Source organism: Chroicocephalus ridibundus, unplaced genomic scaffold (genome assembly GCF_963924245.1).
Source record: "Chroicocephalus ridibundus unplaced genomic scaffold, bChrRid1.1 SCAFFOLD_529, whole genome shotgun sequence".
Classification (NCBI taxonomy): domain Eukaryota; kingdom Metazoa; phylum Chordata; class Aves; order Charadriiformes; family Laridae; genus Chroicocephalus; species Chroicocephalus ridibundus.
In genome coordinates, this window is record NW_026961644.1 from 9,226 (window position 1) to 22,413 (window position 13,188).

The 13,188-nt window shown below is 69.9% G+C and overlaps 1 protein-coding gene across 2 annotated transcripts; it reads left to right on the top strand.

Moving 5' to 3' along the window:
* Positions 1–320: 320 nt before the first annotated feature.
* LOC134509519 (blue-sensitive opsin) lies at positions 321–12,742 on the top strand. Of its 2 annotated transcripts, XM_063322060.1 has the most exons (6): positions 321–1,402; positions 3,390–3,558; positions 5,390–5,558; positions 6,384–6,549; positions 7,919–8,158; positions 12,547–12,742. In XM_063322060.1, the coding sequence occupies exons 1-6, from the start codon at positions 1,085–1,087 to the stop codon at positions 12,673–12,675; spliced, it is 1,191 nt and encodes a 396-aa protein (XP_063178130.1). In that variant the 5' UTR covers positions 321–1,084; the 3' UTR covers positions 12,676–12,742. The 2 variants fall into 2 exon arrangements, with proteins under 2 accessions (XP_063178130.1, XP_063178131.1); XM_063322061.1 differs by lacking the exon at positions 321–1,402 and having other exon boundaries at positions 2,782–3,558.
* The last annotated feature ends 446 nt before the right edge of the window (positions 12,743–13,188 follow it).

Genomic DNA, 13,188 nt, shown 5'->3' on the forward strand with positions numbered 1-13,188 from the left:
GAGGGCGGGCGGTGATTGGTCGGAGGGGTTCGGCTCCCGCCCTCCCCCGCCCCGCGCCACCCGCCCTCCCCGGGGGAGGGGCCGGCGCGCTGGCGGCGGGCGCCGCGATTGGCCGAGAGCGCTGTCGCTCGGGCCGCTCCCCGCCCCGCGCCGCTCCCGCGGGGGAGGGGGCGGGGCCGGCGGAGCGCGCGCGGCCGCCCGTTGGCCGCCGCGCCGGGACGGCGGCTTCTCATTGGCCGCCGGCGCCGCCCGTCACGGCCGCGCTGCGCCGGGCCCCCCCCCTCCCTCTCCCGCTCCGCGCTGCGCGAAGGGGTTTGAAATCCAACGGCCGTAACGGTCCGCGGCGGCCGCCGCCCCGCCCCGGGGGGGGCCGGGACCTCGGGGGGGCCCGCCGGGACCTCGGGCGGCCCTCAGCCGCTCCCCGGGGCCCTCCGGTCCCTCGCGGGGCCCTCAGGTACCTCAGGGGTCCCTCAGCCGCCCCCCGGGCCCTCAGGTTCCCGCCCTGACCCTGCGGTCCCTCAGGGGGCCCTCAGGTACCTCAGGGGTCCCCCCGGCGCTTCAGGGGGCCCGCAGGCGCCCCCCGGCCCCTCAGGTTCCCGCCCTCACCCTCCGGCCCCTCAGGGGTCCCCCCCGGTCCCTCGGAAACCCCCCGGGTCCCTCATGGGACCCTTAACTGCCCCTCAGGTACCTCCTGGGACCCTCAGCCGCCCCTCAGGTACCTCCACAGCGTCCCTCAGGGGTCTCTCAGCCGCCACTCGGGTCCCTCAGGTGCCTCTCGGGACCCTCAGGGGACCCCCATCGCCCCCCCGGTACCTCACGGGTCCCTCGGGTCCTCCCCGGGTCCCTCAGTGCCTCATGGGGTCCCTCAGCTGCCCCTCAGGTCCTTCAGGGGACCCCAGCCGCCCCCCCAGGTCCCTTGTGGGACCCTCAGCCAGCCCTCAGGTGCCTCCACAGGGACCCTCGGGTCCCTCAGCCACCCCTTGGGGCCCTCAGGGGTCCCCCTGGTCCCTCAGGGGACCCCAACTGCCCTTCAGGTACCTCACGGGGACCCTCAGGGGTCCCTCACGGGCCCCCCAGCCACCCCATGGGCGCCCCAGGGGACCCAAACTGCCCCCCCAGCTCCCTCATGGGGACCCTCAGCCACCCCTCGGGTCCTTCAACTGCCCCTGAGGTTGTCCCCCGGCTCCCTCAGGGGACCCCAACTGCCCCCAGGTCCTTCAGGGGACCCTCAGCCACCCCTCGGGTCTCCCGTGGGACCCCCAGACATGCCCCCGGTGGCCCAAACACCCCTTGGGTGGCTTCTGAGGCCCCCCTGGAGGGTCTCCCTCCCCCCAGCTCCAAGGTGGCCACCCTGGCTGCCCCACGTCCTCCAACTGCCAGCCAGCCCGACCCACAGCTTGGGGTAAGTCTGGTCACCCCCCCCGCCATGGGGGGCCACGGGCACTGGCGCGGCCACTGGGCAGGGCTACTGTGGCCACTTTGTACCATGGCCACCGAGCAGGGCTACCTTGGCAGCCTTGTATCACGTCCACCAAGTGGGGTCACTGTGGCCACCTTGTACCACAGGCACCGTTACGGGCACCAAGCAGGGGCTATTGTGGCCACCTTGTACTGCAGCCACCAAGCAGGGCTACCGTGGCCACCTCATACCACAGCTACTGTATGGGCATTGCGTAGGGCTACTGTGGCCACCTCGTAGCGCAGGCACTGTGCCACGGCCACCTTGTAGCATGACCACTGTATACCCACTGTGCAGGGCTACTGTGGCCACCCAGTGCCATGGCTGCCATATGGGCATCACGTAGTGGCCACCTCGTACCTCGGCCACAGTGCAGAGCAACCGTGGCCGCCTCGTACCATGGGCACCAAGCAGGGCTATTGTGGCCACCTCATACTGCAGCCACCGAGCAGGGCTACCGTGGCCACCTCGTACCATGGGCACTGTGCCATGGCCACCGTGCAGGGCTACCACGGCCACCTGGTGCCATGGCCACCGTGTGGGCATCACATAGTGGCCACCGCGTACCGCGACCACGGTGCAGAGCGACCGCGGCCATCTCGTACCGCGGGGCACCGTGCCGTGCCCACCTGGTGCCATGGCTGCCGTGCAGGGCTACCGTGGCCACCGGGTGCCCGGGGGCCGCCTGCCCGCTGCCCCCCCCCACCCCGGGGTCTTGTTAATCGCAATAATCGTGTCAGCTCCGGTCCCGATTTAGCCCTAATCCCGCGGGGCCGGCGGCCTCGTTAGCGCCCGGGGATTACGGGGACGCTCACCCCGACACCGGGGGGGTCACACACACACACACCCACCCCCAGGGCACCATGGGACATGTAGTCCCCTGGGGGGCCGGGGGGGTTTGAGGGGCTCAGGAGGGGTTTGGGGGAGCTGGGGGGCTCAGGGGGGTTTGGGGAGGGTGGGGGGGTCAGGGGGAGTTTGGGGGGCTCGGGGGGGGTTAGGGGGCTCAGGAGGGGCTTTAGGGGTTTGGGGGTGCTGGGGGGGGCAAGGGGAGTTTGGGGGGTTAGGGAGAGCTTGGGGGGCTCAGGAGGGGTTTGGGGGGCTGGGGGGCTCAGGGGGGTTTGGGGTGCTGGGGAGTCGGGGGGTGTTGGGGTTTGGGGGCTGGGGGGGTCGGAGGGGATTGAGGGGGCTGGAGGGCTTTGGGGGGGCTCAGAAGGGGCTGGGGGGCTCAGGAGCAGTTTGGGGGTACAGGGGGCTCAGGAGGGGGTTTGGGGGGGCTCGGGAGAGTTTGGGGGGCTCGGGAGGGGTTTGGGGTGCTGGGGGGCTGAGGGCGGTTTTGGGGGCGCGGGGAGGGCTCGGGAGGGCTTTGGGGGGTCTGAGGGTGCGGGGGGGCCCCGCCCTCGGTGCCAGGAGCCGGTTAAGCCTTTTTGGGGGGGTCTGATACCCCCTGATCCCCCCCACCCCGCTAATCGGGGCTCGGGGGCGATTAGTCCCCCCGAAAGCCGCTTGCCGGGTGGGTAAGCCCGGCTTGGCCAGCGCCCGCCCGCCGGATAAGCCGGGCTCAGCCGCGCTTTGCGGCGTTAGCCCCGATTAGGGGGTTCGGGGCGGGGGGGGCCCGTCCCCATCCGCCCCCCTCCCCTATAAAGGGTCCCCGCGCCCGGCCGCCCCCCTGCCCCGCGCCCCGTCGCCCGCCGTCCCCCCCCAGCCACCCACCGCCATGCAGAAGGCGCGGGATGGGCGGGAGGAGCTCCCCGAGGACTTCTACATCCCCATGGCCCTGGAGACCCCCAACCTGACGGCGCTGAGCCCCTTCCTGGTGCCCCAGACCCACCTGGGCAGCCCCGGGGTCTTCATGGGCATGTCGGCCTTCATGTTCGTGCTGATCGCCCTGGGGGTGCCCATCAACGCCCTCACCATCTTCTGCACCGCCAAGTACAAGAAGCTGCGCTCCCACCTCAACTACATCCTGGTCAACCTGGCCGTCGCCAACCTGCTGGTCATCTGCGTGGGCTCCACCACCGCCTTCTACAGCTTCTCCCAGATGTACTTCGCCCTGGGACCCACCGCCTGCAAGATCGAGGGCTTCGCCGCCACCCTGGGAGGTACCCGGGGGACGCGGGGGACCTCGGGCGGGGGGACCCGGGGCCTGGAGACGTCGGGGGTGGAGACGTTGGGTGTGGGGCCATGGGGCACGGAGACGTCGGGAGTGGGGACATCAGGAGTGGAGACGTTGGGTGTGGGGACATGGGGCACGGAGACATTGGGAGTGGGGACGTTGGGTGTGGGGACATGGGGCACGGAGACGTCGGGAGTGGGGACGTTGGGTGTGGGGACATGGGGCACGGAGACATCGGGAGTGGGGACGTTGGGTGTGGGGACGTTGGGTGTGGGGACATGGGGCACGGAGACATCAGGAGTGGGGACGTTGGGTGTGGGGACGTTGGGTGTGGGGACATGGGGCACGGAGACATCGGGAGTGGGGACGTTGGGGGTGGGGACATGGGGCACGGAGACGTCGGGAGTGGGGACGTTGGGGGTGGGGACATGGGGCACGGAGACGTCGGGAGTGGGGACGTCGGGAGTGGGGACATGGGGCACGGAGACGTCGGGAGTGGGGACGTTGGGGGTGGGGACATGGGGCACAGAGACGTCGGGAGTGGGGACGTTGGGTGTGGGGACGTTGGGTGTGGGGACATGGGGCACAGAGACATCGGGAGTGGGGACGTTGGGTGTGGGGACATGGGGCACGGAGACGTCGGGAGTGGGGACGTCGGGAGTGGGGACGTCGGGAGTGGGGACGTTGGGTGTGGGGACATGGGGCACAGAGACGTCGGGAGTGGGGACGTCGGGAGTGGGGACGTCGGGAGTGGGGACGTTGGGTGTGGGGACATGGGGCACGGAGACGTCGGGAGTGGGGACGTCGGGAGTGGAGACATTGGGGGTGGGGACATGGGGCACGGAGACATCAGGAGTGGGGACGTTGGGTGTGGGGACATGGGGCACGGAGACGTCGGGAGTGGAGACGTCGGGAGTGGAGACGTCGGGAGTGGAGACGTCGGGAGTGGGGACGTCGGGAGTGGGGACGTTGGGTGTGGGGACATGGGGCACGGAGACATCAGGAGTGGGGACGTCGGGAGTGGAGACGTCGGGAGTGGAGACGTCGGGAGTGGAGACGTCGGGAGTGGGGACGTCGGGAGTGGGGACGTTGGGTGTGGGGACATGGGGCACGGAGACATCAGGAGTGGGGACGTTGGGTGTGGGGACATGGGGCACAGAGACGTCGGGAGTGGTGACGTCGGGAGTGGAGACATTGGGAGTGGGGCCATGGGGCAGAAGGACACAAGCGCGTGGGGACATTGGGTGTGGGGACGTTGGACGTGGAGACGTTGGGAGTGGAGACGTTGGGTGTGGGGACAGAAGGCCACGAGGGCTTGGGGACGTTGGGCCTAGAGATGTTGGGTGTGGGGACGTGGGGCATGAAGACGTTGGGCGTGGGGAGGTTGGGTGTGGGGACGTGGGGTGTGTGGGACGTGGGGCAGAGGGACACAAGTGCGTGGGGACGTTGGGAGTGGAGGCGCTGGGTGATGAGACGTTGGGTGTGGGGACGCTGGACGTGGAGACGTTGGGCGTGGGGACATGGGGCGTGAAGGTGTTGGGTGCGGAGATGGGGCCGTGGGGACGTGGGGCGTGGGGACGTGGGGCGTGGGGACACCGGGGCACGGGGACATCGGGCGTGTAGGTCAAGGGGCAGAAGGACACAAGGGCAGGGGGACATTGGCCATGGGGACGTTGGGGACATCAGGCCATGGGGACACCAGGTTGGTGGGGACAGGAGGATGTCGGCCGTCGGGCGCGAGGGACCCGTCGGTGGGTCGCCACGGGAGGCGTGGTGGCCGCGGGGGTGGCATTGTCCCCCCTGTGTCCCCCCCCCAGGCATGGTCAGCCTCTGGTCGCTGGCGGTGGTGGCCTTCGAGCGGTTCCTGGTGATCTGCAAGCCCTTGGGCAACTTCACCTTCCGGGGCAGCCACGCCGTGCTGGGCTGCGCCGTCACCTGGATCTTCGGCCTCGTGGCCTCCGTGCCCCCCCTCTTCGGCTGGAGCAGGTCTGGGGGGGCCGGGGGGGGGCCGGGGGGGGGACCCGGGGGGGTATGAGGTGCGGGTGCCCCCCAGGTACGTCCCCGGGGGGCTGCAGTGGGGTGTCTTCAGGGATGGGGGGGGTCCTGGGGGTCCGGGGGGGGTCCTGGGGTGCTGGTCGGGGGTCCCGGGGGGGTACGAGGGGTGGTTGGGGGTCCCGGGGGGGGTCCTGGGGGGCTGGTTGGGGGTCCTGGGGGGGTACGAGGGGTGGTTGGGGGTCCCGGGGGGGGGGTCCTGGGGGGCTGGTTGGGGGTCCTGGGGGGGTACGAGGGGTGGTTGGGGGTCCCGGGGGGGGGTCCTGGGGGGCTGGTCAGGGGCCCCGGGGGGGTACGAGGTGCCGGTGCCCCCCAGGTCCATCCCCAAGGGGCTGCAGTGCTCCTGCGGGCTGGACTGGTGGGGGGTGGCAGGGGGTTACGGGGGGTCTCCGGGGGTTGGGGGGGCCCCGGGGGGGTGGCGGGGGGGTACGAGGTGCCGGTGCCCCCCAGGTACATCCCCGAGGGGCTGCAGTGCTCCTGCGGGCCGGACTGGTGGGGGGTGGCAGGGGGTTACGGGGGGTCTCTGGGGGTCGGGGGATCCCGGGGGGTGGCGGGGGGGTCCCGGGGGGGTCCCGGGGGGGTACGAGGTGCCGGTGCCCCCCAGGTACATCCCCGAGGGGCTGCAGTGCTCCTGCGGGCTGGACTGGTGGGGGGTGGCAGGGGGTTACGGGGGGTCTCCGGGGGTTGGGGGATCCCGGGGGGGCCCCGGGGGGGTCCCGGGGGGGTCCCGGGGGGGTACGAGGTGCCGGTGCCCCCCAGGTACATCCCCGAGGGGCTGCAGTGCTCCTGCGGGCCGGACTGGTACACCTCCAACAACAAGTGGAACAACGAGTCCTACGTCATCTTCCTCTTCTGCTTCTGCTTCGGCGTCCCCCTGGCCATCATCGTCTTCTCCTACGGCCGCCTGCTCCTCACCCTGCGCGCGGTAACCCCCCCAGGACCCCCCCGGGACCCCCCCGGGACCCCCCCGGGACCCCCGCCACCCCTCGGGACCTCCCACGACCCACCGGGACCCCCTGGGACCCCCCCCCGTCAGCCCCCCGGGGACCTCCGGGACCCCTCCGAGACCCACCAGAACCCACCGGCGCCCCTTGGAACCTCCCAGACCCCCCCGGGGACCCCCCCGGGACCCCCCCAAGCCCCTCTGCACCCCCAGGACCCCCTGGGTCCTCTAAGGACCCCCTGAGGACACCCCCCGCGACCCACCGGCAGCTCCAAGGACCCTCTGAGGCTCCCCCCAGGACGCCCACACGCTCCCCTGGACCCACCCAGAGCCCCCAGCCCCCCCCCGGACCCCCCAGGACCTCCCCAGCCCCCCCGCGACCCCCCCAGCCCCCCAAGCAGCACACGGGCACGGGCAGTGGGTTTATTGGGGGCACACGGAGCAGGGGGGGCACCCCCGGGGGGGGCAGGGACCCTGCAGGGGTGGGTCCTCCCCGGGAACCCACAGGGGTGGTGGTTCCGTGGGGGGGGTCCTATAGGCGTCAGGGGGACCCCATGGAGGTGCCCGTCCCTGAGGAGACCCCATGGAGGTGGCCGCCCCTCTGTCCCCTATGGAGGTGACCCCTGTGGAGGTGGCCGTCCTTGGGGACCCCTATGGAGATGGTCACCCCCCATGTCCCCTATGGAGGTGACCCCTATGGAGATGCCCATCCTTGAGGAGACCCCTATGGAGATGGTCACCCCCCATGTCCCCTATGGAGGTGACCCCTATGGAGATGCCCATCCTTGAGGAGACCCCTATGGAGATGGTCACCCCCCATGTCCCCTATGGAGGTGACCCCTATGGAGGTGCCCACCCTTGGGGACCCCAATGGAGATGGTCACCCCCCACGTCCCCTATGGAGGTGACCCCTATGGAGATGCCCATCCTTGAGGAGACCCCTATGGAGATGGTCACCCCCCACATCCCCTATCGAGGTGACCCCTATGGAGGTGCCCACCCTTGAGGAGACCCCTATGGAGATGGTCACCCCCCATGTCCCCTATGGCGGTGACCCCTATGGAGGTGCCCACCCTTGGGGACCCCTATGGAGATGGTCACCCCCCATGTCCCCTACGGAGGTGACCCCTATGGAGGTGCCCACCCTTGGGGACCCCTATGGAGATGGTCACCCCCCATGTCCCCTATGGAGGTGACCCCTATGGAGGTGCCCATCCTTGAGGAGACCCCTATGGAGGCGGCCACCCCCCCGTCCCCTATGGCGGTGACCCCTAGGGAGGCGGCCGTTCCTTGGGGCCCCCCGCGCCCCCCCGCGGCTGGCAGCCCCCCGAGCGGTGCGTCCCCCCCGCAGGTGGCCAAGCAGCAGGAGCAGTCGGCCACCACGCAGAAGGCGGAGCGGGAGGTGACCAAGATGGTGGTGGTGATGGTGCTGGGCTTCCTGGTGTGCTGGGCGCCCTACTCCGCCTTCGCGCTGTGGGTGGTGACGCACCGCGGGCACCCCTTCGACGTGGGGCTGGCCTCCGTGCCCTCCGTCTTCTCCAAGGCCTCCACCGTCTACAACCCCGTCATCTACGTCTTCATGAACAAGCAGGTGGGGCCGCGGCGCCGGGGGGGCCACGGGGGGCCGGGGGCTGTGGGGCCATGGCGGGCCGTGGGGCAACGGAGCCATGGGGGACCATGGGGCCATGGGGGGCTGTGGGGTGATGGAGCCATGGGGGGCCATGGGGTGATGGGGGGCCATGGGGCGATGGAGCCATGGGGGACCATGGGGCCATGGGGGGCCGTGGGGTGATGGGGGGCCATGGGGGGCCGTGGGGTGATGGGGGGCCACGGGGTGATGCAGGGCCATGGGGTGATGGAGCCATGGGGGGCCATGGGGTGATGGGGGGCCATGGGGCGATGGAGCCATGGGGGACCATGGGGCCATGGGGGGCCATGGGGTAATGGGGGGCCATGGGGCGATGGAGCCATGGGGGGCCATGGGGTGATGGGGGGCCGTGGGGTGATGGGGGGCCATGGGGCGATGGAGCCATGGGGGACCATGGGGCCATGGGGGGCCGTGGGGTGATGGGGGGCCATGGGGCGATGGAGCCATGGGGGGCCATGGGGTGATGGGGGGCCGTGGGGCCATGGGGGGCCGTGGGGTGATGGGGGGCCACGGAGTGATGCAGGGCCATGGGGTGATGGAGCCATGGGGGGCCATGGGGTGATGGGGGGCCATGGGGCGATGGAGCCATGGGGGACCATGGGGCCATGGGGGGCCGTGGGGTGATGGGGGGCCATGGGGCCATGGGGGGCCGTGGGGTGATGGGGGGCCACGGGGTGATGCAGGGCCATGGGGTGATGGAGCCATGGGGGGCAGCCATGGGGTTGCCATGGGGCAATGGGGCAATGGGGGGCCGTGGGGCCATGGGGGACCATGGGGCGATGGAGCCGTGGGGGGCCATGGGGCGATGGGGGGCCGTGGGGCGATGGGGGGCCATGGGGCGATGGGGGGCCGTGGGGCGATGGAGCCATGGGTGACCATGGAGCGATGGGGGGCTATGGGGCCATGGGGGGCAGCCATGGGGCGATGGGGGGGCCATGGGGTGAGGGAGCCATGGGGGGCCATGGGGCGATGGGGGGCCGTGGGGCCATGGCGGGCCGTGGGGCGATGGAGCCATGGGGGACCATGGAGTGATGGGGGGCTATGGGGCCATGGGGGGCAGCCATGGGGTGATGGGGGGCCATGGGGCGATGGAGCCATGGGGGGCCGTGGGGCCATGGGGGACCGTGGGGCGATGGAGCCATGGGGGACCATGGGGGGCCGTGGGGCCATGGGGGGCAATAGGGGGGCAATAGGGGGCCATGGGGGGCTGTGGGGTGATGGGGGGCCACGGGGCGATGCAGGGCCACGGGGTGATGGAGCCATGGGGGGCCACGGGGGGCGATGGGGGGCAGCCATGGGGTTGCCATGGGGCAATGGGGCGATGGGGTGCTGTGGGGCCATGGGGGGCCATGGGGTGATGGGGGGCGGCCATGGGGCAATGGGGGGCCATGGGGTGATGGGGGGCAGCCATGGGGCTGTGGGGGGTGCCTTGGGGCCATGGGGGGCAATGGGGGGCAGCCGTGGGGCCGGGGGGCGTGTGGGGTGTCGTCACTGGGCCGGGGGGGGCCGGGGTGGCCCAGTGATGCCCAGTAAAACCCAGTGACCCCCCAGTGACGCCCAGTAAAACCCAGTGACCCCCAGTATTGTCCCAGTGACCCCCCAGTGAGCCCCAGTGACCCCCAGTAAGAGCCAGTGACCCCCAGTGACACCCCAGTGACAAGCCCCAGTGACCCCCAGTAAGTCCCAGTAACCCCCAGTAAGAGCCAGTGACCCCCCAGTGAGGCCCAGTGACCCCAGTAAGTCCCAGTAACCCCCAGTAAGAGCCTGGTGACACCCCAGTGACCCCCAGTGACACCCCAGTAAGTCCCAGTGACCCCCCAGTAACGTTCCGGTGACCCCAGTAAGTCCCAGTAACCCCCATTAAGAGCCCAGTGACCTCCCAGTGACACCCCAGTAACCCCAGTGAGTCCCAGTGACCCCCCAGTAAGAGCCTGGTGACACCCCAGTGACCCCCCAGTGACACCCCAGTAAGTCCCAGTGAGCCCCCAGTAACGCTCCAGTGACCCCAGTAAGTCCCAGTAACCCCAGTAAGAGCCCAGTGACATCCCAGTAAGTCCCAGTAGCCCCCAGTAAGAGCCTGGTGACACCCCAGTGACCCCCCAGTAAGTCCCAGTGACCCCCAGTGATCCCCAGTGACCCCAGTAAGTCCCAGTAACCCCCAGTAATGCTCCGGTAAGTCCCAGTGCCCCCCCAGTAACGCTCCAGTGACCCCAGTAAGTCCCAGTAACCCCCAGTAAGAGCCCAGTGACCCCCCAGTGACACCCCAGTAAGTCCCAGTGACCCCCAGTAACGCTCCAGTGACCCCAGTGAGTCCCAGTAACCCCCAGTAAGAGCTCAGTGACACCCCAGTAAGTCCCAGTGACCCCCAGTAAGAGCCTGGTGACACCCCAGTGACACCCCAGTAAGTCCCAGTAACCCCCAGTAACGCTCCAGTGACCCCAGGGAGTCCCAGTAACCCCCAGTAAGAGCTCAGTGACCCCCCAGTGACACCCCAGTAAGTCCCAGTGACCCCCACTAACCCCCGGTAAGAGCCTGGTGACACCCCAGTGACACCCCAGTAAGTCCCAGTAACCCCCAGTAATGCTCCAGTGACCCCCAGTAACCCCCAGTAAGAGCCTGGTGACACCCCAGTAAATCCCAGTAACCCCCAGTAACGCTCCAGTGACCCCAGTAAGTCCCAGTAACCCCCACTAAGAGCCCAGTGACACCCCAGTAACAGCCCAGTGAGTCCCAGTGACCCCCAGTAACCCCAGTAAGTCCCAGTAACCCCCAGTAAGAGCCCAGTGACACCCCAGTAAGAGCCCAGTCAGTCCCAGTGACCCCAGTGACCCCAGTGAGTGCCAGTGACCCCCAGTAAGAGCCCGGTGCCCCCCCAGTAACGCTCTGGTAAGTCCCAGTAACCCCAGTAAGTCCCAGTGACCCCCAGTAAGAGCCCGGTGCCCCCCCAGTGATGCTCCAGTGACCCCAGTAAGTCCCAGTGACACCCCAGTAAGAGCCCAGTCAGTCCCAGTGACCCCCAGTAACCCCAGTAAGTCCCAGTAACCCCCACTAAGAGCCCAGTGACACCCCAGTAAGAGCCCGGTGCCCCGCCCAGTGATGCTCCAGTGACCCCAGTCAGTCCCAGTGCCCCCCAGTAAGAGCCCGGTGCCCCCCCAGTAACGCTCCAGTGACCCCAGTCAGTCCCAGTAACCCCCAGTAAGAGCCCAGTGACCCCCAGTAAGAGCCCGGTGCCCCCCCAGTGACACCCAGTCACCCCAGTGAGTCCCAGTGACCCCCAGTAAGAGCCCGGTGCCCCCCCAGTAATGCTCCAGTGACCCCAGTAAGTCCCAGTAACCCCCAGTAAGAGCCCGGTGCCCCCCCAGTGACGCTCCAGTGACCCCAGTAAGTCCCAATGACCCCCAGTAAGAGCCCGGTGCCCCCCCAGTAATGCTCCAGTGACCCCAGTAAGTCCCAATAACCCCCAGTGAGAGCCCAGTGACCACCCAGTGACACCCCAGTAAGTCCCAGTGACCCCCCAGTAATGCTCCAGTGACCCCAGTGAGTCCCAGTAACCCCCAGTAAGAGCCCAGTGACACCCCAGTAAGAGCCCAGTCAGTCCCAGTGACCCCAGTGACCCCAGTGAGTGCCAGTGACCCCCAGTAAGAGCCCGGTGCCCCCCCCAGTAACGCTCCAGTGACCCCAGTAAGTCCCAGTGCCCCCCAGTAAGAGCCCAGTCACCCCAGTGACCCCCAGTGACCCCAGTAAGTCCCAGTGCCCCCCCAGTAACGCTCCAGTGACCCCAGTAAGTCCCAGTGCCCCCCAGTAAGAGCCCAGTGACCCCCCAGTGACACCCCAGTAAGTCCCAGTGACCCCCAGTAAGAGCCCAGTCACCCCAGTGACCCCCAGTGACCCCAGTAAGTCCCAGTGCCCCCCCAGTAACGCTCCAGTGACCCCAGTAAGTCCCAGTGACACCCCAGTAAGAGCCCAGTCACCCCAGTGACCCCCAGTCACCCCAGTAAGTCCCAGTGCCCCCCCAGTGACGCTCCAGTGACCCCAGTCAGTCCCAGTCACCCCAGTGAGTCCCAGTGACCCCCAGTAAGAGCCCGGTGCCCCCCCAGTAACGCTCCAGTGACCCCAATCAGTCCCAGTGACACCCCAGTAAGAGCCCAGTCAGTCCCAGTGCCCCCCCGGTAACGCTCCAGTGACCCCAGTCAGTCCCAGTGCCCCCCGGTGCCCCCGCCGCTGGGGGGGGTGTGTGTGTGTGTGTGGGTGTGGGTGTGGGTGTGTGTGTGCGTGGGCGGGGCCGGCGCGTGCCGTGGGGCGCGGCGCGCGCTGAGGCGGTGCCCCCGCAGTTCCGCTCGTGCCTGCTGAAGCTGCTGTTCTGCGGGCGCAGCCCCTTCGGGGAGGACGAGGACGCGTCGGGCTCCTCCCAGGCCACCCAGGTCTCCTCCGTCTCCTCCAGCCAGGTCTCGCCCGCCTAGCGCCGACCCCCCCCCGCCACCGCCCCCGGCCCCGCCGCCCGCCTGTACATACACCCCCCCCCCTCCCACACCCCCCCGGCCCCGCCGCCCGCCTGTACATACACCCCCCCCCGCCACCGCCCGCCCCGCGGCGCCCCGCGGCATTAAACGCTGGAGACGCAGCCTCTGCCTCCGCCCCGCCGAGAAACCCGCGCGGGCACCACACGGACCCACGGGGCACCCCACGGACACCCACGGGGCACCCCACGGACACCCACGGGGCACCCCATGGACACCCCACGGACACCCACGGGGCACCCCACAGAGACCCACGGGGCACCCCATGGGGCACCCCACAGAGACCCACGGGGCACCCCACAGACCCACGGGGCACCCCACGGACACCCCACGGACCCACGGGGCACCCCACGGACACCCACGGGACACCCCACGGGGCACCCCACAGAGACCCACGGGGCTCCCCACGGGGCACCCCACGGACACCCACAGGACACCCCACGGACCCATGGGACA